The sequence below is a fragment of the Pempheris klunzingeri genome, chromosome 16 (assembly GCF_042242105.1).
Source record: "Pempheris klunzingeri isolate RE-2024b chromosome 16, fPemKlu1.hap1, whole genome shotgun sequence".
NCBI classification, from domain to species: domain Eukaryota; kingdom Metazoa; phylum Chordata; class Actinopteri; order Acropomatiformes; family Pempheridae; genus Pempheris; species Pempheris klunzingeri.
Window position 1 is genome coordinate 3,508,097 of NC_092027.1, and position 24,445 is coordinate 3,532,541.

At 39.9% G+C, this 24,445-nt stretch overlaps 5 protein-coding genes across 5 annotated transcripts; 2 read left to right on the plus strand and 3 right to left on the minus strand.

Moving 5' to 3' along the window:
- Positions 1 to 3,300: 3,300 nt before the first annotated feature.
- tap2a (transporter associated with antigen processing, subunit type a) lies at positions 3,301 to 8,560 on the minus strand. The gene is made up of 11 exons (XM_070846603.1): positions 8,040 to 8,560; positions 7,671 to 7,785; positions 7,447 to 7,577; positions 6,985 to 7,190; positions 6,070 to 6,267; positions 5,795 to 5,923; positions 5,135 to 5,323; positions 4,796 to 4,969; positions 4,536 to 4,695; positions 4,204 to 4,340; positions 3,301 to 3,856 (listed from the first exon to the last, which is right to left on the minus strand). The coding sequence occupies exons 1-11, from the start codon at positions 8,542 to 8,544 to the stop codon at positions 3,647 to 3,649; spliced, it is 2,154 nt and encodes a 717-aa protein (XP_070702704.1). The 5' UTR covers positions 8,545 to 8,560; the 3' UTR covers positions 3,301 to 3,646.
- Positions 8,561 to 9,594: 1,034 nt separating this feature from the next.
- On the minus strand, positions 9,595 to 12,094 carry psmb9a (proteasome 20S subunit beta 9a). Its single transcript, XM_070846963.1, has 6 exons — positions 11,824 to 12,094; positions 11,663 to 11,730; positions 11,341 to 11,472; positions 10,449 to 10,578; positions 10,051 to 10,192; positions 9,595 to 9,892 (listed from the first exon to the last, which is right to left on the minus strand). Exons 1-6 carry the CDS (start codon positions 11,872 to 11,874, stop codon positions 9,765 to 9,767), a joined length of 651 nt encoding a protein of 216 aa, XP_070703064.1. The 5' UTR covers positions 11,875 to 12,094; the 3' UTR covers positions 9,595 to 9,764.
- A 241-nt stretch (positions 12,095 to 12,335) lies between these two features.
- On the minus strand, positions 12,336 to 15,224 carry psmb12 (proteasome 20S subunit beta 12). Its single transcript, XM_070846962.1, has 6 exons — positions 15,108 to 15,224; positions 14,654 to 14,724; positions 13,653 to 13,784; positions 13,276 to 13,405; positions 13,021 to 13,165; positions 12,336 to 12,632 (listed from the first exon to the last, which is right to left on the minus strand). The coding sequence occupies exons 1-6, from the start codon at positions 15,153 to 15,155 to the stop codon at positions 12,505 to 12,507; spliced, it is 654 nt and encodes a 217-aa protein (XP_070703063.1). The 5' UTR covers positions 15,156 to 15,224; the 3' UTR covers positions 12,336 to 12,504.
- Positions 15,201 to 18,585, plus strand: psmb13a (proteasome 20S subunit beta 13a). Its single transcript, XM_070846961.1, has 8 exons — positions 15,201 to 15,315; positions 15,558 to 15,645; positions 16,131 to 16,228; positions 16,727 to 16,867; positions 16,975 to 17,090; positions 17,307 to 17,365; positions 17,741 to 17,892; positions 18,172 to 18,585. The coding sequence occupies exons 1-8, from the start codon at positions 15,254 to 15,256 to the stop codon at positions 18,281 to 18,283; spliced, it is 828 nt and encodes a 275-aa protein (XP_070703062.1). The 5' UTR covers positions 15,201 to 15,253; the 3' UTR covers positions 18,284 to 18,585.
- A 386-nt stretch (positions 18,586 to 18,971) lies between these two features.
- psmb8a (proteasome 20S subunit beta 8A) lies at positions 18,972 to 23,408 on the plus strand. Its single transcript, XM_070846960.1, has 6 exons — positions 18,972 to 19,312; positions 19,803 to 19,944; positions 20,875 to 20,986; positions 21,449 to 21,578; positions 22,029 to 22,233; positions 22,914 to 23,408. The coding sequence occupies exons 1-6, from the start codon at positions 19,163 to 19,165 to the stop codon at positions 23,000 to 23,002; spliced, it is 828 nt and encodes a 275-aa protein (XP_070703061.1). The 5' UTR covers positions 18,972 to 19,162; the 3' UTR covers positions 23,003 to 23,408.
- Positions 23,409 to 24,445: the final 1,037 nt, after the last annotated feature.

Genomic DNA, 24,445 nt, shown 5'->3' on the forward strand with positions numbered 1-24,445 from the left:
GTCCAAATCACTTTATTCTCCAAGATCAATAATTGCACACATTGTTTTCAGACTTTATATAGTAATATTTTTCCTTCATTGATTCTATTCTATTGAAACTAAATTGTCAAATACCTACTGAATTTAGATCTAGTGGAGAAAAGAAGCTACATCAGTGTCATTTCTGTTGTACTTTATGCGTATTACTTTTGGTTGAAAGAGGAGAACAGGAGCAGCTATAATGTCACTGTGAAGCCAATCTGTCAAGTGACTCTATTTCTTCCCAAACTTTTGATTTGCTTTGATTATTTCCTCTGTTGGTTATTGTACCAACCAACTGACGTGCTTCAGGGATAGAAAATACAACATAAAATATACATTAGGCTTAACATTTTTAAGAGTACAATTTATGTAGGTAAACTTTACCGTATTGCCATTTTATGCTGCTTTATACTTCTGCTCCATTACATTTACAGATAGACCCATTACTGCGCTCAGATTAAGATTTTACAAACAAATGTATAAACCATTTACACAATACAATATATTGTAAAATATTTAGCCAATTGTTTCCCCCTTGCTTGTACCCCCTTAAAATAAAACAGTGTCTAGTTGGGGCCTCCTGAGATGTTTGTTAGCATTAAAGAGTGATTTCCACCCTCAACTCCACTGACGTGGTTAAACTGCCAAACTGTATATAAAATACTTTAAACTGGTTCAGCCTCCATCAGCTACAGTAAAATGCCTATTATATATTGATCCATCAGTATTAGCCATCTAACAATGTCTGATATGTCAGTCAGGGGGACAAAACAGGGACTTTGATATTTTCAGTACATTTAGCTGATAGTACTTACTAATTTTACAGTATGGTATAGTATCTGTAAATTATTTCACAACTGAATATTTGCAGGATGAGCTGGCCCTGATAAAACCAGATTTTAAATATTTAATAAGGCGAAGTGGAACGGAAGGATGTAATGTAGATTAAAGGATGCAAGCTTGAATAATGCAAAAGTCAGCAAATCTCCACCAACAGTCACTTGTCTTGTGAAAATATCATTAGTGAAGGCTGCCAAACTAAAACCAAACTATTATTTGTTGTTCTGGATGGAAATTGTCAGTTAGATGCTTAAATGTTAATGAAGACATTACAGAGAAACATGCTCACAGTCCAGTTTTTGCCACATGGCTGGTTGTGTATCATATCGAATACATCACTGTGACAACAAAAATCAGCACAGGCTGCATACCTAAAAGGTAAAAGAGTGTCAAAACCAGAATGCTTTCGGTCACAGGACTTTGGGCTTGGCTGTGGTTTGGCTGAGTCATGCCTGCAGGCAGCCACTGGATATACAACACAATAAAGAAAGAAAGTGAAAGAGAGGAGAGAAGGGACTTTCCAGCTTGGCAGTGTGGTGCCGCGACGGTATGGTGCAGAACTGGTTTGGCTAAAGCTTCTCTGCACATATCCACATCCGAAGGCACATATACAGTACATATAGGAGCACACAGAGCTGTGAGGTAACATGATACTATTTCCTATTGTACTACAGTGATGGGCACAACCACAGGATCACTATGTCATCTTTTATTTAACTCAATAGACAGTTTAAAACTTTCTGTGGACGCAGTCGGCCATTTTGTGTTTTTGAAGGTCTCGCCCTAAGATGGCGGAAACTTTTGCCATTTTCTTTTTCACTTTGTGCTCTCCAGCCTTTGCAACCTGCAGGTGGCACACAATTGCTGATAGGAAGATCAGTTTTACCGATAAGTCACTGCACCTAATATTAACCATGTACCTCCAAACTGTTACGAACAATGAGGAAAAAGCTTTGTTTTCAGTCAGACCATCACACATTTTATTGGTTCATCCAGGGGATTTAAAAAAAAACAGTAAACAATGGAGTTATTTTCACCTAAAGTGAAGCATGTAATTCTTTAGTTAATGTCAAAGCATGAAAGTAAATGAATCTAAAGTCAGGGTTCAGTTACATAACAACAGAAATATGACCAGTATAATATTGTAGGCCATACAAGCAGAAGTTGTTGTCACAACAGATATTTCTATTGCTCTTATTCCTGCTTTTTTTAGTTTTTAACATCTGTCATTTCAGACACCTGTCAGGTGGCAGGAATGCCAATCCCCTCATATTCACTCCTTCCTCTTTCCCTCATTATCTCCCCTACATATAGAATACAGAATACAGTACCAGTCATGTGCCAGATCATGTAATGCACAACCCAGTCTTAAGTTCCGGCTGTTGTTCCTGTTTCTTGCCTGCTTGATTTGCCCTCTCTGACTTATTATCTGTTGCTGAACTCTATTACTCCAAGTAAACTATAGATTGCTTTCAGCTGCTCTTCCTCTGAATCCTGCTTGTGAGTTCACATCTCTGTGTTGGGAGCTGTTACAGTTATGTAGGCAAACAGTTCTTGAATTTTACATGTTTTAAATGTATCGAAACATAATGCATGCAGTTGTTTTAGTGTAATATCCTAATTCTAATGTGTAAAATATGGCGCTTGCTCCAGAAAAGAGACAATATGTATCTTCATAAAACATTTTCAGGACATATGACATTTTAAAAACCTTGCAGTCATTAAAGTACAGAGGAAACAAATAACTTCTCTGAGGCACCTGACTTCCGTCACCATTTTGTAGTTGCACAGGCATCTTGACAAAATGGTGACATGTTTCCTAAGATGAGCTTGGTCTTTGTCAGTAGAGGGAGTTTTGACACAGTGCTGCGAAACACTTCACGGCACCTTTGGTGTTTACGACACATATGACCAGGCAACTTTCCAAAAAGCCTCACTGCCAGAAAAACAAGCATGTTGGTCGTCAGGGATTTTCCAAGTCGGCTCAAACAATAAAACTTAACCCCCAAAGTACTGCATTTTGATGCACTGTGTGTGATGCGTTTCACTTCTTTTCATCCCACAGAATGAATTAGGCTGCAGATTGACTTAAAATTATAGGCTACAGGACAAACTACTACATTACGAACTACATGGACTACTACATTCATAGAACATAAAGTCCTGCTCTGCTCTCTGGAGTTATCTGTATTATCACTTGATCTGTGTATATCATGTTTGCCAGACCATCTGATTTATTTTTTTACTTTGTGAGATCCTTTATTTGTCATTTGAATGTCCCATGAAAATGTTTGGTGAAAGGATTTTATAAATGTGTGTACAGTTCATCAATCTATCATTCAAATAAGGTGACATTCTGGCAGTCAACTGAGGTCACTGACTATGATGTGAAATACTCATTCAGCAACCTTTGTTCTCTCTGATCATAAATTTGATAGATTTATGGTGTCAAACCTTTATTTATCTTTACCAAATACAAGGAAATGAAATAGAAAAAGTATAATAGTATAATAGAGATACAGCCATCAGATGTATTTCACTCATACATGCATAATTAATTTACAACACTTATTATGATTTCAACAGTCTGCAAAATAAATAAGTAGATGTATCATGCATACCACCATTAAAGTCTAGGAGGAGTTTTTAAAATCACGTTTTAAAATATAGGCATTGTCACATTTTGTTTAATTTTCACTTTTTGTACAAAATATCTACAGGAAATCCAACTTGTCCTCTCATATTTTCATCGGGTGAGCTACAGCATCAGCTCAGCGATAGTAGTTCATCGCTGTGGTGAGTCTCCCTCAGTGAAGAGCTTCTCTCTCAGTTTGTAGTAGCTCCCTTTCCTGTCCATCAGCTCCTGGTGAGTCCCTTGCTCCTGAACTCTACCGTCATCAATCACAACAATCTGATCAGCCTTCTCAATAGTCTTCAGCCTGTGAGCGATCACCAGCAGAGTCTGGTTGGGAGAACTAGCCAGGGCCTGCTGAACCTGTGTAGAGTCAATGGCAGAAATATTTATTATGTTATAGTGTTTACCATGTGCTATCTCTCTTTTTTAGAAGGAAGCAGAGCTAAAGGAGGTTGAAATTAAAAAAATATCTATATATATTCTTTAATACATACAGGTTCAGAAACATTTCATTATTGTAGTATTGAATAGGGAGAGTTTAATGGAAATGAAAAAATGAAGGGCACATTACAATTACAAAGAAAGAATATGATTGGATGTCTGCACAGAGCATGCATGCAAGACCAGTGACCGAGAAGTAATTGAAAATAAGCTAAATTATGCTGTATGCATGATTGGACACCACTGTGTTAGAAGTTGCAACATACCTTATTTTCACTCTCAGCATCCAGGGAGCTGGTTATTTCATCCAGAACGAGGACCTGTGGTTGTCTGACCAGAGCTCGAGCGATCGCAATACGTTGCCTCTCACTCTTTGATAACTGGCCACCACCCTCACCCACCTCTGAGAAAAACATTATAAAATCATAACAGATTCAGGTTCAATGTGTAAAATAAAAAAAATGTATGTGTATATTTAGAGTTCATCATCCACAGTTTGAATCTATATAAATGTTTAAAATAAATAACGTCTAAAGCTGGTTTCTATGTAGACACTCAGACATGTACAAAAGCATGAAGAGTGGTTAAAAGAGTTTACCTGTATCATAGCCTTTCTTCAGCTGCTCGATGAAGTCATGGGCATTTGCTTTGCGTGCTGCTTCCTGGATCTCATCCAGTGAGCAGTCAGCAAGCCCATAGGTGATGTTGTCTCTGATGGAGCCAGAGAAGAGCACGGGCTCCTGGCTCACCACTGCAATCTGTTAAATACCGTCTCATCAGTTGAACTGAAGTGGTGTTCTTGTAAAAGTCACATTTAAATGACAGACCTCAACAGAAAAAGCAGTAATGATTAATTACCTTCTTGTGGAGGAAATAGTGGTCATACTCTTTCAGTGGTTCGTTGTCCAGTAGGATTTCTCCATCCTGCTGCTCATAGAATCGCTCCAGCAGACTCACACAGGTGCTTTTTCCTTCTCCAGATGGGCCGACCAATGCTGTCATCTGACCTGACTTCAGCTCCAAAGAAAAGTCCTGAAGAAAGTAGATAAAAATGATCGTAATAAAAGTTGAATTACAATATCTTTCATTTATTCAGTGGACACACTAGACAATCTGTTCATAAAAAAAAATGTTTTCACGAATAGTCCAGATTGAAACCAAAGAATTCCTCATGTCTACCTGCTGTTCAGAGCTCACCTGCAGCACTGTTTTGTTGGGGTATGCAGGATAGGCAAAGCTGAGATGCCGGAAGCTGACGTGTCCTGCCAGCCGATCAGGCTTCAGTTTTCCCTCTGTGCTGACCTGAGGTTTTCGGTCCAGGTACTCAAACACTTTTCCAGCAGCCCCCACTGAGTTCAGCATGTCGCCAAAGATGTAGGTGAGTGTCTAAAAGATGGCAGTCATAAAATATGATAACTTAATGACATGTTTCCATTTACAGAGTGCCTACAGTTGCACTATGTTAAACATAAATATTTTTGCAATCACACATTTAGAATAGTGTAGGATAAGCAAGATGTGTTTGGTTAGAAATTCTTAATATGTATGAGCTGAAAGGAGCGGCCTTCTTGAGGACATGGAAGCTCATACTCTTCTTTTAAAAGCAACCTCAAAATATTTTCTTCTTCTGTCTTTCAATAATGAGTACAGTGTATGAATGTGCTCAATAAAACCAAGCAGTTGTTAAAGATTCTTCTTAAATTAAATCAAATGCTGTAAAGCACATTGACTTTTCTCTTGGGTAGAAAACATAAAGCTTACCTAACAGCTAAACTGTTTGTTAACTAACTTAAAAGCTTTAGATGCTTGCAATCACCAGCTCTGAACTGCAACAATCCAGAGAGCATTATTAGTTACCCTAATGTTGTCTCCAAGGTCTGACTGGTAGAGAATGAAGGAAACCAGGTTGCCAGTAGTCATCTGCCCACTCTTGATGAACAGCCTGCTGTAGTACAACATGACCACCTGCATGCCCAACCCTGAAATCTATAGACACATACAAAGGTACACATAAGCACACACACACAGATATAGGAACAAATACTATTACATATGATGAAATGCAATGATATGATCATCAGCACCAGATCTCCAAACAACACAGCTTTGCAAAAAAATCACAAACATCTCACCCTGCGTGCAAGTAGGTAAACAGCCCTGACAGCATCCCGGCGGGTTTTAAGGATGTGTGTGTCCATCAGGCGGTCATCATAGCGACGGGCCTCGTGTTTTTCTGTGTTAAAACTCCGTACCATACGAATACCGGACACGGCCTCGTTCACTTCTTCATTTGCCAAAGCCATAGAGTCCTGTACTGCCAGGGACAGCCGCTGAGGAGGGCATAAAAAAGTCTTTCAAAAACTATTGTCATTATGGAGAAATATATTGTTTGCCTTTTGGTTTGGCTGCAATATTCAGCGCAGATATGCACAACAAATGGCCTAAATTTACTTTTCTGTTTATGAGGGTAATTTGTCTTGTTTGTATTTGCATTCCTACTAGAACAGATTTACATTATCTAATGTTCAATAAACACATTTTTCTCATACAGACATGGCCGCTGCAACTGTTTTCAGCGTCTTTCTACACTCTCAGTTTTAGAACAGAAGAATCTGCCTGCTTTGCTCTTGCGACATCCTTGTTTTACAGGAAACTAGCATTAGTGATGAAAAAACAATAGCAGAGAGGTGGATTTAGGAGGTTTTAAGTGGACGGGGCCAGTCAGTCTGCTGCAGGGCTGGTGGAGGTCACATGTTCAACAGATCCCCTTTATAACATCATAAAGGGAGCCAAAACTAAGTGCTGTGTTTTTTCCCATATTTACTGAAAGATGGAGCAGGAGACACTGAAAGTTAGAGTTTGGTGGTCTTGACACACCAGGGACATAAATTTAGACATTAAAAGGGGAATTTTGCATAATATGGAACCTCTCAAAAATTTGTGAGGACCTACAATAGCTGCTCAGGATTGATGACTTGAAGACAGTTTGTTCATATTGGATATAAAATACGTGCTTAATTCAACATTTCTTATTAACCCCCTTTTACCTGGTAGTGTGTGTCATAGATGTTCTGAATGAGGCCAGTGATGGGCGTCTCCATCAATACGAGGAATGTGAGCTTCCAGGAAAGATTCATCATCAGGGAGATCATGCCCAGTGTTTTGATCAATGTCCTCAGCAGCACATTTACATTCAGGCATACTGTTCTTCCCATCAGGGTGGTGTCTTTAGACAGTCTGGATGTGATTTCACCTAAATAGAAAATGTATACAAATGATCATCTTTCCTGTTCTGTCATGTTATTTTGTCCTGCTCTGTCAGTCTTGTCTTTTCATGTATTGTTATGTCAAGCTTGACCTGTCTTATCCAGTATGTCATGTTTGGCCTTGTCCCTGTCACGTTCTGTCTTTATATACAGTAAGTGTCCGGTCTTGACCTGACTTGTTCTGTCATTCATATGCACTGAGAAATTATGGCATAACTGCATGTTATATTATAGGACTCTTACCTGTCTTTATGGTTTCAAAGAATCCAATTTCCTGTTTGGTCAAAGCCCCAAAAAGCTTGACTTTCATCCTGCATGTGTAGGCACTGATGGCACAAAGTAAGAGACCCCCTCTGCAGCCTGCACTCACAGAGCTAATCAATCAAAGAGAGAGTCAGTCAGATATTAGCCCTGAGCTACAGGTACATACTGGTGGATGAGTGTGGAGGGACAGCATTGTCACATACCTTCCCACAGAGAACAGGCCCATGAAGAGAAGTGCAGATATGAACTCGCTCGGCTGGTATTGACTGCCAAGGATGTCAATGACTCTCCCAGTGTAGAACGGGATGAACATCTCACCTAAGAAGAAACACGTGATCAAACACAGATAGAGGAAAATACATCAGCCAGACAAATCAACATTAGGTTATCATCATCATCATGAACGTGGTCCACGAGCTGAGAACCAAGTCTTTCCAGGCTATTTGCAAACTAAGACGCTAATCATAAAAGTCGAAATGACAGTGTTTTATCATCCTTAGCTTTTGTACCACTGTCTGTTCTACAAAATCAAATCACCATTGTCAACATCAGTTATCACCTGCTGTACTTACAGAAAACAGCCAGAGACAGGAACACAAGCCCTCCTAGCAGCAGGAGATAGTCAGGTTTGTACAGGTGGAGGACTCTCACAAACAGCTCTCTGGCTTTCTGCTTATTCTCTGTCTTCTCTTCAGTGTCGGGGATAGTGATCTCCCAAAACAGTGCAGCAGCCAGCGACGCTCCGGCGCACATCACCCAGCAGCACACATCGGCCATCAAGCCACATTGGGTCTCCTCATGGTACAGGGCTCTGGTCCCGGTCTCAAACACTGCTGGCAACAGACTGTGCGCCGTTATAAAGCGAACCAGTATCGGTTTGAACTCACCAAGGATGAACAGAGTCACAGCAGTGAGTGCAAAATATCGGAGAGCCGCAGAAACCCAAAGACGCGGGAGATGCCCACAGACGCTGTGAATCACTACATGTCCGGACGCGTAAAACAAGGAAAGATCGACGCAAACTGCCAAAATCAAAGCAACAACTTTGCGGATCATTGCTGCTGTATTGCCTGCCATTTTCCAGAGACGGTCGTCCTCGTATGACCTGCTCTGCCTCGGGACCAGTACTTTAATTTTCACCCACTTTCAGTTTCATTTTCTAGCGACACCACTGGTTTCCCTGAAACGCAGGCTGCAGAGCACAAAGCATTGAAGTAGATAATTTAGTATGCTTTATCTGAGTGGTGGCTAACTATAGAGCTACTGGTATCTTCATCATCATCATCATCAGCAGCAGCAGCATCCTCTAACTAGCCACCCTCATTATGGGCCATCCATTGTCAGTGTCTGATACAGTCATCTCTGGGCTTTTAATGTATTCAAAATTTCACATAACTGACATTAAAGCTTCTGTGGGTCTCATTGCAAGTGTAATGCAAGTGTAGTGCAAGTGCAAGTCCCTTATGATGGTTGATATTCAAAATGCATGCCAATTTAATATTTAATTATGTCCAGTCAAAATAATAAAAGCACATGATCAACCATCACCCAGGTATCACAATCTAAAAACACTTCTGTAAAGTGGAGAAGAAAAGAGTGACACAATTCTCTGGTGGTGCATCAAATCTGACTTTCACTTTTATGTTCATCAGCCTAAATGTTTCTCAGACAATTATTGTTGCTATTGTTAGAGGAAGTGTGGGGCTGTTCCTGAAGGACTATTTACAGAGAGGCTAAAGGATTGTCAGAGGTTGTGCAGCTTTTGATGGTACATTTACTTTCCCATTAAAACCCATTAAAAATAAATTGACACTACTGCCACATAGCAGCCTGATTGACTGAGCGAAGAGGTCTCAGATGGCAGTTTACTATCATTGGTCTGGTGAGATAGCCTTGTTAGCATGACATGCAGAGACTGAAGTGAACAACCTTCTCTCAGTAGCTTCTTCTCGCCAGATAAATAATTGAATTTCACCTATTATAAGATTTATCTTTGTCGTATTTCAAAGTGTCTTAATGAGCCACAAACTTGATCAGCTGATGATCTGAGGGAGCGAACAACTTTGCACTAACACAAAGAATACCCAATATCACACTAGAAATCACTTTGGGAGTTATAGACCAATGCAATGGACTATATCTTTTATTAAACTTATTAGTGAATGTGTTCTTGTCCAATATTCTTTAGTTTACAATCTGACAGTTGAATGGATGACAGCTGAGCCAAAAAGAGTATTTGTAATGACTATTGTGAGCTAAACAAATACCTAATTGCATTCTGCAGAACAATATATTGATCACTGATCAAAGAAGGTGGGTAAGTCATTTCCTAGAACGACTTTCTCCTCTGTGCTGTGTTCATCAATGGTCACAATGTAGGCCACGCCACCACTGGAGCCATCACGGTTCATTGCCAAAGAGAGAGCTGCAAGATAGAGAGAGACAATAAAGCAAGGTGAGGAGATTGATCTGCACAATTTAGGTCTTGTAAAACTAAATATTTAACATAACATAATAATAATGATAGCCACGACAACCAACTGTATGATCAAACAAATGCTCTCTGTGGGAGAAAAAACTTACTGTTGACAACAAACTGCTGGCACTCCTCCTTACTCATGCCCCTGCGATACTCAGCATCGACAAACCCATAAACATATGAGCTGCCAGAGCCACCAACTGCAAAAGGCTGCCGTGTCAGGAGACCGTTCAGGGTGGCAAACACCTGGGAGAGGTCAAAGGTCACAGGAACACGAGGGAACAAGACAGGTCACAATATTATTCTGGATGGATGTCTCTAACATCAGCTCTACAGGCGGGATAAGATATTTTAACACATCCAGCAGCAATAAGACAACAAAGTTAGCCGCTGTTTGACCTATTAACCAACCTCAAGGTCACATCAGCATCAAGTGATCTTTTTTCTTTAAATCTTAGTTTTCTTCTCTCACAGTGCAACCAACTGCTATGTGTTTACTGACCTGTCCTCCATCTCTTCTGTCCCAGCCGGCCACGATGAGATGCGCCGACAGCTCCTCCTTGTACTTGTAGGAGATGTTCCTCACAAGAGTGGCAGCTGAGCGAACCTGGGGGTCCTCACCTATCTCAATACTGACATAACAAGACATAAGAGAATACTATTTACATACTCTGAAGATTTTCTAGGAAATGTAGGTAAACGTGAACTAATTAGGCTAATTTCTGTCTGACACAAGTCAAACGTACCGGCTGTAAAAGGGATATTCAGACCTAATTCTAGTCAGTGGATTAAGCAGATGTCTTGCAGTGTGTCACAGGAAGAGTAACCTGATTGAGAATATGTGAATGACTTAAAACCTATCTTTCTCCGTCAATGCTCATGCTTATTTATATTTAATATTATGCTTGTCGAGTTTCTCTTTTTACCAAGAATGATGTGTTACTTTGTATGGTTTTTGCAAATGTCTGTTCTGTTAATTCAAAATGAACAAAAAGCCAATTTAAGGCCTCCAATCAACCTGCATGCCTTCGGACTTTGGGAGGAAGCTGGACTACGTGGAGAAAACCCACACAGGCAGGGGGAGAACATGCTCCACACACAAAGACCCACTTGGTCGGCAGGCTGGAACCTTCTTGCTGTGAGGCACCAGTAATGACCGCTGCACGTTAAACTAAAATACTTACAAATATTTCACTCAGTCTTAGTGCTTAAGCAAGATTTCTGGCTTGAATTAATCGTTTCTGATATAATTTCATGTCTAGCAGGTGAAAAAACCTTTCTCCCTTTAAAACTCACCTTTCTATGAGGTTTGAAAGAGGAAGGCATCTCCAATCAGACCTACCATGCAGATGTTTCAATGAAAGTCTGTCACTCCTCTTTTACTGTGGACTTACCTGTGAACATCTAGCTGGTAGTTGACAATCTCAGCGATAGTCTGAGCATCTGCTGCAGAGCCTGACAGAGCGCAGTAGATCTTGTCATGGAGGGGAGACAGCTTGTTCATCACCCTGTTCACCACTGACGCTCTGGATTTAGGGATGAAGAGGCAGAGGGTGCGTGATTGTGGTGTGAGGAAGTTGATATAGAAGGAAAAGTAGATTATTATTATTATTATTATTATTATTATTAATAGCTTGAGAAGTCTGAGTGTTGCTGGTGTCTTAGTTAAGACAGAATAAAAGTGGACACAGTGCATGCAAACACACACTAACTTACCCTGCAGACACTCGGGAATCAGACCCCAGCACGACACCTCCGTTAAACTCTATGGCAATGATGGTCGTCTACAAACAGAGGTAAAAGCAACAAATAGTCATAGTTCGTCCCACGCACGAGTTATTGTCGAGTCTGTGAGAGAAATAAAAAGTCTAACTTACTCCAGTTTTCACCTCCTCAGACAACCACACGGCTCCCGCTTCTTCCAACATGTTGCTGCACTGCAGAGACTCCGGTACCGACTACACCGACCGTTTCTGTCTGCCAGGGAAGTGACGGTGAAACCAGAACAGTCCCGATTTTATATACAGTTTTCCTTTAGTCCTAAACCTTCTCTGTGGCTCTAAATTTGTTTTAGACGCGTTTAGTTTACCAAATTCATCAACAGACGGACTCCATATTTTCCTGAACTAAATCGAAATTGAAAGTTAAATTGTCCCTCCCCTGCACTGCAGTCAAGCGTGTCAGTTCAGTAACAACTGCTACCCTTCAGTATCTGTGGTGTAACTGTTCACGGGACACAAAAGCATTTCTTTTCCGCGAAACACTGAGTGCACAGTCCCCAGTGTGCACCACAACTTTTTAATTACCTCAGTGATGGAGCTACAACAAGAATAATTTAACGAACATCACAAATCCAGAAATACAGAATTGAAATAAAGAGGCAGAGTAATGCGTTTTTCGAAAATGTTTATTTTCATTTCACATATTCCCACAACTACGTGTGTGTGTGTGTGTAATTAGGTCCCAGTTCAACACAGAGAAAAATAGTGAAGCAGCTATGGGTGGGATTCATAAGCATTACTCTCTAATGCGAAAAAAATCTGAATTTCATCGGTTGTTCACTCATCATGGAACCTGGGCAGCTTGTCACCAGGTACCACCACGTGCTCCGCCCCCGTTTCGGTGATCACCACCAGGTGAGCCACGCCCCCGCTGACGTTGTCTCTGCCCATGGCCAGAGCAAGAGCTGTGAGCAGGGGACAGAGGGATGCAGCAAAGGGAGGGTAGAGGAGGAAGGAGGACAGAGGAACTAAATTAATAGCCTGTAGGTCAAGTTGAAGGACAAGGACAGATATGCAGTTTGTATTCACCTCACAGCTAACCAACTAACTAACTAATTAACTAATTAACTAACTAACTAACTAGTCACCAACAAACATTTAGGCCTTTTAACAATCACACACCTAACGTTTATTCTCATTTTCTGCAACACTTTTGTGCATGTTCATATATTTTCATAGAATCACAACCCCAAATTTCCCCAAAAAACAATTTCAAATCATGAGGTGACCTCACTGACAAAACATACAAATTTACTCAAGTTTGGGTACATAAGTAAAATAATACAACAGTACCATTAGTGGCAAACTGTAGGCACTCCTCTCGGCTCATGTTGGGTTTGTATTTGGCGTCAACATAGCCGTAGATGTAAGTGCTGCCTGAACCTCCGATGGTAACAGGCTGACTGACCAACATCCCGCCTAGAGACACGACATACACCTGGAGAAGGATGGAGAAAATATGTAATGCAGCAGGTGTCCTGAACACATACAGCCGTCGTCACTGCTTCACTGCTTTGGTGTCTGACTGTCTTCACAGTCACTGCTTACCTGCGGTCCTTTCTTTCTGTCCCAGCCTGCTGTGATGAAGCCGGCCTGTAGCTCATCTTTGTTTTTGTAACACAGCTCTTTCAGCACTGATGCTGCTGCTATCACCAGAGGAGGGGTCTCCATCTGGATACTACGGATTAGGGGAGATCAAGAAAGGTCACAGGTCACATTTTAAGATGCTGTTGGAAGTAAAAGAGACTTGTGCATGTTTACTGTATGTATGTGACACTGTCGGAGCACATACCGAATATGTGTTAGCGTGCCTGTATACAACTGTAAATCATTTCAGTGTGATGTGGAAATGTGATGAATGTGTTTTCTCTGTGTTCATACTGTAATATGTACCATGTACTTATTGTGTATTGTGTCTGTGGCACCTGTGGAAGGAGAGCTGGAACTTTGCAGCTTTGGTGACGGCCTGAGCATCTGCAAGTGAGCCGGCCATGCAGCAGAAGATCCTGTCATGAACCTGAATCACTTTGTTGATCGTCTTAGATGACACATATTCTCTGAAGAGAGACAGAGGGAGGATGAACAAAGACAATACACAGTGAGGCCCACAGATAGACACAAACATCCAATTCAGGTTGGAATTTCTGCATTGTCTAAAAAAAGGGATCCATGTTTTGAATTTACAGCGAATGTTATTTTTTATCAGTGGTGGAAGGAGTATTCAGATTCTTCACTTGAACAGGCACCAGTATCACCATCACACTGTAAAAATACATTCTAAGTTTGAATCCTGCATTAGATATTACATAAGTAAAAGTATGTTTCAAATGTATAAGGACTCAATGCACTTTAACACACATGCATCAAATGAATTCAATGTATAGCATTTTACTGTTATATTTTATATCCTCCTTATGTATTGTGTATTATGTGCTATGCCTGTAAAATCTTAATACTGTCTCTAATACTAACTCACTGTCACATAAATGATATGGAGTATAAAGTAGTATGAAATGGAAATACTACAATGACCTACAAGTGCATCATTTTGGTACTTAAGTATAGTACTTGAGTAAACAGAGCACGATGTAAAAACATAAAGTAAGTTTTTGAATTTAGGTCAAACGTGGCAGTTACTGGATCCGTGGACCATGCAGGCCGTTACTGGTGCTGTGGCTTTTTCAAAAGTTGCCATGTTGCTTAAAAGACATTATTATTAGTAAATTATTTTGAAATTTGTGAAACTGCAGGTTGTGTTTTTGGAAAATTACTGACATAACTGATGTTTATGAGACATCATCCTACTTGTATGAAGAGATTTGTTTCAGCATATCAGCTTAAATTTGTGGATTGTATATTTATCATGAATTTCAAGCAGCAATTTAACAATAAACAGAACTTCAATGTTTTGTCACAGCATCCTCACCCTCCAATGGAAGCTCTGGAATCTGAACCAATCACGACCCCTCCATCAAAGGTGGCAGCCAGGATGGTGGTCTGAGGGGAGGGAGAGGAGAAGTGTGTGACACTACGTTACACTGCATCATAGGCATACTTGGCATAGGGCAAGGCTATGAATTCTGGGATTTAGAGTTCTGTGAGGAAATGTGTGTCTTATAAGGCGCTAAAAATGAAAGTGTAGCCAGTCGTTTCTTTGATCAAATGTTAAGAATAAACTCACTTACAGCTGACTAATACACAATTCACTGGTAGTAGAACACGTGGACAGTCCAGTAGATGTAATTTCACTTTGTTTTATGTTACTATTCAGGTAAACCACTACCTGCTCATCCTCAGTTATCGATCATTTTACGCATTGATAGACTTTAGTGCTGCATCAGTGGATAAAGATATGAGTGAAGCGGTCTGGATTTACTCACCCCTGTGCTGACTCCTTTGACTTGTGACTCCGTGCAGCGTTTCTCCATTTTCTCTCTAAAATCGAAAGAGAAGAAGGAGAGGCGACGCTCCAAACAGCGACCTCAGGCGCACCGAGACGCACAGAGAAGCCGCAGTCAGATCCAGTATGGCGTTATCAAATGTCCTCGAAACTCCTGCAGCCGGGTTCAATTTCGACAACGCAGCCAGGTATGAGCTTATTTTATGTCTTCTGAGCAGCAGTCTGTATCAATAGTAACAGTAGTCAAATGAAAGTGACGGTTACATTGAACTGTCGATGGTATCAAAAGTGAAAGTAACTTTTTCCTGCTTGTTTATCAGTTTAATCAATGAAACAATATAGATGTGATCACGGTTATTTTATGTATAACATATATTCATCAGTTGACCCCCTCCCCTCCCCTGTTACCCCCCCTCCCTCCTCTCACCAGGAATGTTGCACTAGAGGGTCTTTTTGACGGACGACAGACACCTAAACCTCTGAAAACAGGCACCACGATAGCAGGAGTGGTGTTTAAGGTGAGTATAAAGCTGTTTAAACTGAACACAAAACTGAACTAAACTGAACTGTTTACTGGACTAAAACGGTCCAGTAAACAGTTTTAGTCCATGACCAATAAATTTGATTCCCTGCATTGCTATGGCTGTTTTGAGGTAACCATTATTTTTGATCAATTCCAGTATAATATAAATACAAACTTGCAGAAACATGTGACTGACCTTTATGAAACAACCAGTTACTTCTTACGTGGTGCTGTAGTTTTGAGCACATCTGTGTGTGTTATATTTATCAGCAACACAACATGTCATTCATTCGTGGACTTTCACATGGGAGCTGTTCAACTCATCCATTGTTGGTGACTGTTCAGCTTCACTTGACCAGCTGAGATGTTAGTGCCTTACTGAGGGGAATGAAGCACCGTTTTAGCTGTTTCTCTAATGCATGTCAGGCACATGAATACAAACCTGGTTACTATTATTTCAATTCATCTGTATCGGTGCAGGATGGGGTGGTGCTGGGAGCAGACACTCGAGCTACCTCCAGTGAAGTGGTGGCAGACAAGATGTGTGCCAAGATCCATTACATTGCTCCAAATATATAGTAAGTTTCATACATGGCACTCTAAGATATCTACCTTCAAAATACTCCAAATGCTAACAGTCTATGATGTCTGATGCACTTTTTGTGTCATTTTCTTTTTTGGTGCACTGCACATGTGATCATAAAATGCCTCCTTTAAGTGATTTCCTATCCAGAATGTAATACGTTGACCTTTTATTAAGTAGGGTTGCCACAGAAGTCACAGCTGGAGAGAAAACAGTCATATGGTGACTTATTATTAGAATCAGAAAAATCTACTCACAGATTACTGATTACCCAAGATGCAACTTGTGGTTGTATTGCATTCTGGGTTATTGAGACAACTGCGTGAGTAGCTTCTTCTTTTGTGTGATTGTGATTGTTAAAGCCAAATAATGGCCCAAGAAAGAAACCATCGCTCTACTTCTCCCTCTTTCTCTTCTCTTTAATCTTTCCCCTCTTTTCCTTCATCTCGTCCCTCACAGTCGCTCTAATTCCTCCCTCTCTGTCTCTCCCTAGCTGTTGTGGAGCAGGTACAGCAGCAGATACAGAGAAGACCACGGAGCTTCTCTCCTCCAACCTCACCATCTTCTCTCTGAACAGCGGGAGGAACCCTCGTGTCATTATGGCTGTCAACATACTACAGGATATGCTGTACAGGTTTGTGTTGCACACACACGTAGCTGTAGCTAGAGGTATGAGCTCACAGTTCATTCAAAAACAGTGGCGTTCACCAGGCCTCCTGTGTTTTAATCTGTGTGCCTCAGATATCACGGACAAATTGGTGCCAATCTTATACTGGGAGGAGTAGATTGCACTGGGAACCACCTGTACACAGTGGGACCATATGGGAGCGTAAATGAAGTGCCTTACCTGGCAATGGGTATGTGACAACTATTCAGTAAACATTGGTGGAGCTATCTCTGTCTGTTCAGTCTATCAAAACATGTTCTGTTTTATATCAAAGTGTCAGAGATTATGATTTACCAATATAAATTACATTATACAGTACATTTTAATTTGCTGCAGTTTATTGATTTCAGTCACTCTTGGATTATATCCAGCCTGTTTCATCTGACTCTACCTTGTGTCCATGCAGGATCTGGTGATCTGGCTGCTCTAGGGATTCTAGAGGACGGGTTCAAGCCTGACCTGGAGGTACAGCACGCCTCCTGGACAGCAGTAGTTACATATTATGACAATGACTGTCAGTCATGATCATTTAAACATCATCACAAAATTGTTTCACTTCTTTCTGGGCATCTATAATTGACTAATTGCTGTGTGGCACTGCTGTAGGCATAATAAGTCTCGAGAATATGCAAGCAGTTGAGGAAATGAATACAGAAAACATTCATTCTCCATCATGTTTGTCTGTTAGAAAAAAGAAAACCTGAAAGAGTGTGTAGGCTTTTGAGAGTTTCTACAGATGGATTTTTAAAACTGGTGAATGTCTCTGTCTTCTCCTTCATGTTCTGTATGTCTGTTTTCTCCTCTCTCCATCATTTCTTGGATTTCTCTTAACTCTCCCAGCTGGAGAAGGCGAAGGAGCTGGTCCGCGTTGCGATCCACGCAGGCATCATGAGTGACCTCGGCTCAGGCAACAACATCGACATCTGTGTCATCACCAGACAAGGAGTGGACTACATCAGACCCTACCAGGAGTCAGAGTACAAAGACAACAGGTAGGCCAGTACGAGTATGACTTTATTCAGGATCTGCTCGCTGGGCAGATTCTCAAAAGAGAAGATTTTAATAAAATGTAGTGAATACCTTAGTCTGTACCTGCCAGTGTGACTATGCACTAACTTTTTATGTGCTAAATGTGACTCACCCCTTTAGCTTTTTAATTCTTGAACAACTCAAAAACAAATTCTTGAATGTCAAGATTAAAAACCATATTCAATATATTACTTATTCTGTTATTTAAAACTATAATTTATCAATGTCTTCCTCTCTCCTAGGAAAATGAAATACAGATATCGTCCAGGCACCACACCGGTTCTGACAGAGAAAGTAGTCCCCTTAAAGCTGGAGGTTGTGCAGGAGACTGTGCAGCAGATGGATACAGCCTGAGCCACAATTACACCACAACATTTAGCAGTCAAAACAACAGTCTTTACTTTCATTACATTGTTATCCACCTGTTTTAAAATACAAATGGTGAAACATCTCAGACATTTTATTAATATTGTCATTGTGGTCTCTACTTTGTTTCACTGTGATATTGAATAGTTTGCCAACTCTAATACTGCAGAGTTATTGCAATACTACAGTAAGCAAGGATCTGCTACTACACCATAATGAGAATACTGTAACATGTTTTTATAACAATAATTATGTAATAAAAATCATTGAATAAAATTGTGTTTGAGCTCTGCTGTCTAATTTCCTTTCATGTTTTGTAATTATTTACTGACTGATATTTTAATCACCAAAAAGTCTGTATGATAACAGACCCAATAAAATATGATAATATAATAATAATTTAAAGGCATCATGAAAATGTCATTAAAGATTGTATTTTTATAATCATAATAAACAATTTAATGTAACTGTGCAGGTTTCACTAAAACCTGAGAGTTGCATTTCCGCTTAGAGACCGATGACGAGGAAAAACAGTGCTCTTCTATTGGTTTGTGCTGCTCTGTGCCATCTTTTATATTTAAGATCAATATCACGGAGGTCTCTTTTTTTACTTCTGTAAAGTAACTTTTGGTATAAAAAACAGTCAGTATTGGCCCAAATCAATAGTGGGGTTTGTTTTGTTGACTAAATTTGAGTCGTTATTTCAAGAGGACTGGACCACATAAAAAACTAGTTTTTAAACTCTTTCACTTTCGAATTCTTTGTCACGCACAAGGAAACGCATTGCCGATCACCATCGTCATTTTAAAAAACCTATCTCCTAAACTATAGAAAACAATTACATAGTCGTTCATCTCTTTAGTGGTGATGGCTCTTTTCGATGTGAGCGGGTTTAAGACTTATTCTGAGCTCCGGAGGCAGATTCTTCCTGCAGGACAGACGCACCTCGTTGACCGAACCAACCACTACAATTTTGGGACCAAAACACAAGAATTTGCTGTACCTCTGGGAGTGGACGTGAGTATAGTCTCACTGTTTCTGGTGAGAAATCAACACACTGAATCCTATCCGGTAAATCTGCCATAAGCATGAAGCGTCAGACGCTGTTTGGCTCAAGTTATTTAACGCGTCTGTGGTTTTCAGTGCGTTTGCTTCGTGTGAAATATAATATCACCCATTTATGCCAACTACCACGAGTTACTGTCAATGATATTAGGTTATGATGGATATTCGGCTCTCATGTTCACTTGCACACACACATACAGTATACGGGAGCGTGTCTATGTTTCCACAGCTCTATGTGTTAATCTAACTATATGAATAGAGAAAAGTAATTAACCCTAACACTAACACACACACACACACAGATATACTTTTCTCTATTATACAGTTAGATTACTTAGAAATGTGGGAACATAGAGCTGCAGGAACATAGAGACCCCACAGTATACAAAGTTCTTACACGTGCAGGCCTCCCACTTAGATCGCTTCTTTGATTTCATTTCAGCCCTCAAGGTTTCTCAAGTCCTGCAACCGTGATGGAGGTGTGTGTATAGAGCTGAACCACGGTACGACCACCCTGGCCTTCAAGTTCAGTCATGGAGTCATCGTGGCCGTGGACTCCAGAGCCTCAGCTGGCAATTACTTGGGTAAATACACATGTCTAGAAAAGTAAGGAAAAACTGTAACTTCTCCTCCAGACCTGGAACAAGTCAGCAAAGATGGCGCTGCAAGTGTGGGAAAAGTCTATAATGCAATGCATAGCCTGACATTTTGCATAGTGTGACAGCCTGCTAGCTTCTGTAAATTCTCATCAGCTCAAGGAACAAAGGTCTCAGAGAGATGGTTTAGCTTTGAAATGTAAAACATGGGGACTATGAACTAAATGTTCGCACAGTGTAAATAAGGAAACAAGCAGCAGTAGCAGATGCTCAACTAAAAGTAGTAAAGCATCAAAATATACTTAAATCTATGCAGAATGGCCTGTTTTAGAATAATGTATACCATATTATTGGATTATAATGTATAATGATAGATTAAACATATACATGTTTTTAAAGGTTGGACCAATTTATTTGTTTTACATACTGGTGCATAGCAAAATTTATATTAATGATTCCTTAGTAGTTGAGCAAAAGTCAACTGGACTTGTTGAAGGTACTTGAAATTCAGTTGACTTTTGCTCAACTCCTAAGGAATAACTATGACCTGGATGATTGAGAATCTTCACATACAATATATTATTGATATATCATGTTATTTGTTGATAATATTTTGTATTGATAATATGAATCTGTAATCTATTAACCTAATGTATCAATAACTAGTGGAATAAAAAGTACAATATTTTCTTCTGAAATGTAGTTAAGTAGAACCATAAAATAATAGTAGTAGTATAATAATAGTAGTACTAAAACTGTTCTGTACTGGCGTTAAACTTCTTAGTTACTTTACACCAATGGCAACAAGTGTGACCAAGTTGCTTCTTCAGTGGGCTACTTCATGATGTCTAATGCGCTTCAACCTTTAATCTTGGTCATTAAATGTCTGCTTTTCCCAAATATGTCACATCCGTGCAGCATCCAAAGACGCCAACAAGGTCATAGAGATCAACCCCTACCTGCTGGGCACCATGTCGGGCAGCGCTGCAGACTGCCAGTACTGGGAGAGGCTCCTGGCCAAAGAATGCAGGTCCGTCATGCAGTGTTTTGAATATTGTTTGCATTGTCTGTCAGTCCCTTTTGTCATTTAATTGTCTGTGTATCTGTGCTGAGGTACTGCATGCTGCTTGTATGTTGTGTAAAATTATCAAACATTTTATCTGGCTCCCATTTTAGGGATTCATGACCTAATGAATAAAGTGTAGCAGTTGTGTTAGGAAGTTGGATACATAGCTGAGTGATACCTGATCAATCACAAGGAAAGAAACTGGCCACATGGGCCAACTGGGAGCTTTAAATGAAAACATGCATAAAATACTTCAACCCAAATAAAATGAAATAAAATAAACAGGAGGAGCATCATGAGTATTTTGTTTCAGTGTTGGCAGATTTCAAGTTCAGGCCAACCAGTACTACCTGCATGACTTTGTGATTTGTCGACTGATTTGATTATGAATTGATTGGTATCTTGTTTGATTATTTTTTCATCCAGACTGTACAAGCTGAGGAACAACCACAGGATCTCTGTGGCTGCTGCCTCCAAGCTGCTGTCAAACATGATGCTGGGTTACAGAGGCATGGGCCTCTCCATGGGAAGCATGATCTGTGGATGGGACAAAGAGGTAAGCTCGCTGTGGGTGTGTTTGAGGATGTAGTTATGATGTATAATGATGAATGTGAGCATGAGTCCACTGCTCGGAGTTTGAAACCATCTAACCTGTGAAGCAGAGCCTCATATTTACCAGCTGTGACACCGTGGCTGGTATTTTTATGTGTCTGTGCATCATCATGGCAAAATGTGGTCCTTGAATGGTTTTGGCCTGTATCTAATAATACATGTGTTAAAGTATAGTTTCTTTAGCGAATCAGTGTACAGTGCAGACATCATTGATGGAGCATTACATTTACAAACATTACCTTTGAAGATAGTACTAATGTGATTATTGTCACACCTCTATTTAGACATACTGTTGTATTCTCACACTCTAGGAGGCCAGTAAAATAATTACTTATCAAAAACTGTGCCTGTATATGAAATAATTTTCCCGCTGACTATACAACGTGCTCTCCAGGGCCCTGGTCTGTACTATGTGGATGATAACGGGACCCGTCTATCTGGCCGTATGTTCTCCACCGGCTGTGGCAACAGTTACGCCTACGGTGTGGTGGACAGCGGTTACAGGGAAGACATGACGGTCGAGGAGGCGTATGAACTGGGCCGTCGCGGCATCGCTCACGCTACACACCGGGATGCTTACTCTGGAGGGGTGGTCAACAGTGAGTACACATTTTCCTACATTTAGTTTTAAATTCAGGACTCAAGTATATCTTTCACCTCAGTTTGAGACATTGTTTTCATCCACATTATAGCAACTATTAGATGGATTGCCATGAAATTTAGTTCAGACACTCATTTCACTCTTAGAATGATCATCACCATGTCAACATTGGTCTCTGACCAAATATCTTCACAACTAATAAATGTATTATTATTTTGTTGTAAACAATGACATGGGCGTTAACAGACATCTAAACAATGATAAATACATTATGATAAAATTAAATAATCCAAGCAGCACAAAAAATCAACAAAATAACGTCTAAAAACAGGCGTAAAGGCTGTCCCACAATCCCAAACCTCACACACCTCACAAAACGAACAAAAAATAAAACAAACGAACACTGCCATCAAAATTTCCCAAATGAACTTTGTTGCGTATCATTCCCCGTCTCACTCTCTCTCCCGTCATTTCCTGTCATGTCTGTTCTGTTATCTATCAAATAAAAGCTTAACATCTCCAAAAGAAAACTTAAAGCTGAGCAAAGACTGATCGTTGTTTAGCCCTGGGATGTGTAAAGCTGTGGTCTGTGAGCACAGCAAAGTGTCATACTTGTGTATATTTGTGGGAACGTGTGTGTGTGCGCTCATCTGTGGGGTTTTTTGTGTGTTTGTCTAGTGTACCACATGCAGGAGGACGGCTGGATAAAGGTGTGTAAGGAAGACGTATCAGAGTTGATCCACCGCTACAGGAAGGGAATGTTCTGAGTTTGACCCCTGAACGAAGATCAAACTCTGTCAAAAAATTATGTAACTGTTTTTGTTGACGTCAGATTTTGGGAGTGAATGAACCCACTTTGTCTTCTCACTGCAGAGTGAGTAAAGAAGTATACGGCCCATATCAAATTTTTAATCAATGAAAAGTCAGAGCATGAAATGCTACATAGAACCATTTCTTTCCCTACATAAGTGGGGGAATGAATTGTCATCCATAAGTTTTTAAAACTTTATGGTGTTTGTTCTTGATAGTGTGTAATATTGGTGTTTTCCACAATGATACTCTCTAAACTCACATGGTTCACTGTAGTATTTTGTGGTTTGTAACCAGACATCCTGTTGAAATAATATTATCAATGAAACAAACAGCTCCAAATAAAGACTCTTGTTCAGCTCACTGCTCTGTGGTCATGTGTAATGATTAACCTGAACTAATGCATTATGTTGCTTTATGATATTAAGTCTCAGAAACAAAATTAGGCAGTGAGGCAGAATATCACTAAAAATATAAATATTTAATTTATTGTTTTTAAGCAAATCAAGGCATTTTGTAAAGTTTTTCGTGTTGCTGCGTTTTTCTGCTTTCAGCCACATAGTTATTTATGTCATCACATTTTCAACACATGTTAAATCTATGTTGTAGTTTTAGAAAATATAGTTTTTGTTTCTATATTTGGCTGTGGAAGAAACATTTCAGACATGTAGTTACAGAATATGGTTTTATTTTTGTTGGGTGTCTTATGACGTGACTGCAAACGCAGATACAGGATATGCAGAACCTCCTCTCCAGATCTTGCAACTGACACAAAACACCCTCAAACCTGTTAGGTGAGATTTCACCGCTTATAACTGGTGATATAGTATCTAATTAATATATCTCTATCAACACTGAACAGACTGAGTTATGTCAAAAAATTTACTTCTGTATTTGTATGTGAGGTTTATTTATTAATATAGAAGTTGGTAATGCAACATGACACAATAACATTTTTGTCACGTAGCAGCTGTGACGTCACCTGTTTCCATGCAGAACTCAGCCCCACAGGTTTCATCCTCTGAGTTATTGGTCTTCACAATGAAAACAGTGAGGTCTGTGAAGAGCTCTTTGTTTTCTCAGACTTAAGCAGTGAAGCTCACACGATGATGGCAGTTAAATACTTTAAAGAATAAATTATAAATCAAAGGATATTTTTTGTCATGTAACATAAAAGGAAGAATAATAATTTTATCAGTTATATTAACAACTGTATGATTTATAGTAGGTGAGTGGACCTCTTCTGGGTATTTTGTACTTAACCCACATCACATTATAACTACAGTAGTTAGACAAATGGAGTCGATTTGGAGGAGCTGCAGCACTGAAATGTAATATCATCAGTTACCAGGCAGGTTTCAGTGCAACAGGTTTTTTTCAGGGGAAAACCGAAGCAGCAC

What these genes read in the sequence shown, in the direction of transcription:
- tap2a (XM_070846603.1), bottom strand. Translation starts at nt 8,544, where the DNA reads ATGGCAGGCAATACAGCAGCAATGATCCGCAAAGTTGTTGCTTTGATT. An exon ending in GGCCTGTTCTCTGTGGGAAG is followed by an intron (nt 7,578 to 7,670) that starts GTATGTGACAAT and finishes TTGATTGATTAG; the next exon opens with CTCTGTGAGTGCAGGCTGCA. An exon ending in ATGCTGAGAGTGAAAATAAG is followed by an intron (nt 3,857 to 4,203) that starts GTATGTTGCAAC and finishes GACTCTACACAG; the next exon opens with GTTCAGCAGGCCCTGGCTAG.
- psmb9a (XM_070846963.1), bottom strand. Translation starts at nt 11,874, where the DNA reads ATGTTGGAAGAAGCGGGAGCCGTGTGGTTGTCTGAGGAGGTGAAAACT. An exon ending in GATTCCCGAGTGTCTGCAGG is followed by an intron (nt 11,473 to 11,662) that starts GTAAGTTAGTGT and finishes CCCTAAATCCAG; the next exon opens with AGCGTCAGTGGTGAACAGGG. An exon ending in ACAGAAGAGATGGAGGACAG is followed by an intron (nt 10,193 to 10,448) that starts GTCAGTAAACAC and finishes GACCTCTCCCAG; the next exon opens with GTGTTTGCCACCCTGAACGG.
- psmb12 (XM_070846962.1), bottom strand. Translation starts at nt 15,155, where the DNA reads ATGGAGAAACGCTGCACGGAGTCACAAGTCAAAGGAGTCAGCACAGGG. An exon ending in ACAGAAAGAAAGGACCGCAG is followed by an intron (nt 13,166 to 13,275) that starts GTAAGCAGTGAC and finishes ATCCTTCTCCAG; the next exon opens with GTGTATGTCGTGTCTCTAGG. An exon ending in CCTACAGTTTGCCACTAATG is followed by an intron (nt 12,633 to 13,020) that starts GTACTGTTGTAT and finishes CCCTGCTCACAG; the next exon opens with CTCTTGCTCTGGCCATGGGC.
- psmb13a (XM_070846961.1), top strand. Translation starts at nt 15,254, where the DNA reads ATGGCGTTATCAAATGTCCTCGAAACTCCTGCAGCCGGGTTCAATTTC. An exon ending in AATTTCGACAACGCAGCCAG is followed by an intron (nt 15,316 to 15,557) that starts GTATGAGCTTAT and finishes TCCTCTCACCAG; the next exon opens with GAATGTTGCACTAGAGGGTC. An exon ending in TCAGAGTACAAAGACAACAG is followed by an intron (nt 17,893 to 18,171) that starts GTAGGCCAGTAC and finishes CCTCTCTCCTAG; the next exon opens with GAAAATGAAATACAGATATC.
- psmb8a (XM_070846960.1), top strand. Translation starts at nt 19,163, where the DNA reads ATGGCTCTTTTCGATGTGAGCGGGTTTAAGACTTATTCTGAGCTCCGG. An exon ending in CTGTACCTCTGGGAGTGGAC is followed by an intron (nt 19,313 to 19,802) that starts GTGAGTATAGTC and finishes ATTTCATTTCAG; the next exon opens with CCCTCAAGGTTTCTCAAGTC. An exon ending in CTCCTGGCCAAAGAATGCAG is followed by an intron (nt 20,987 to 21,448) that starts GTCCGTCATGCA and finishes TTTTTCATCCAG; the next exon opens with ACTGTACAAGCTGAGGAACA.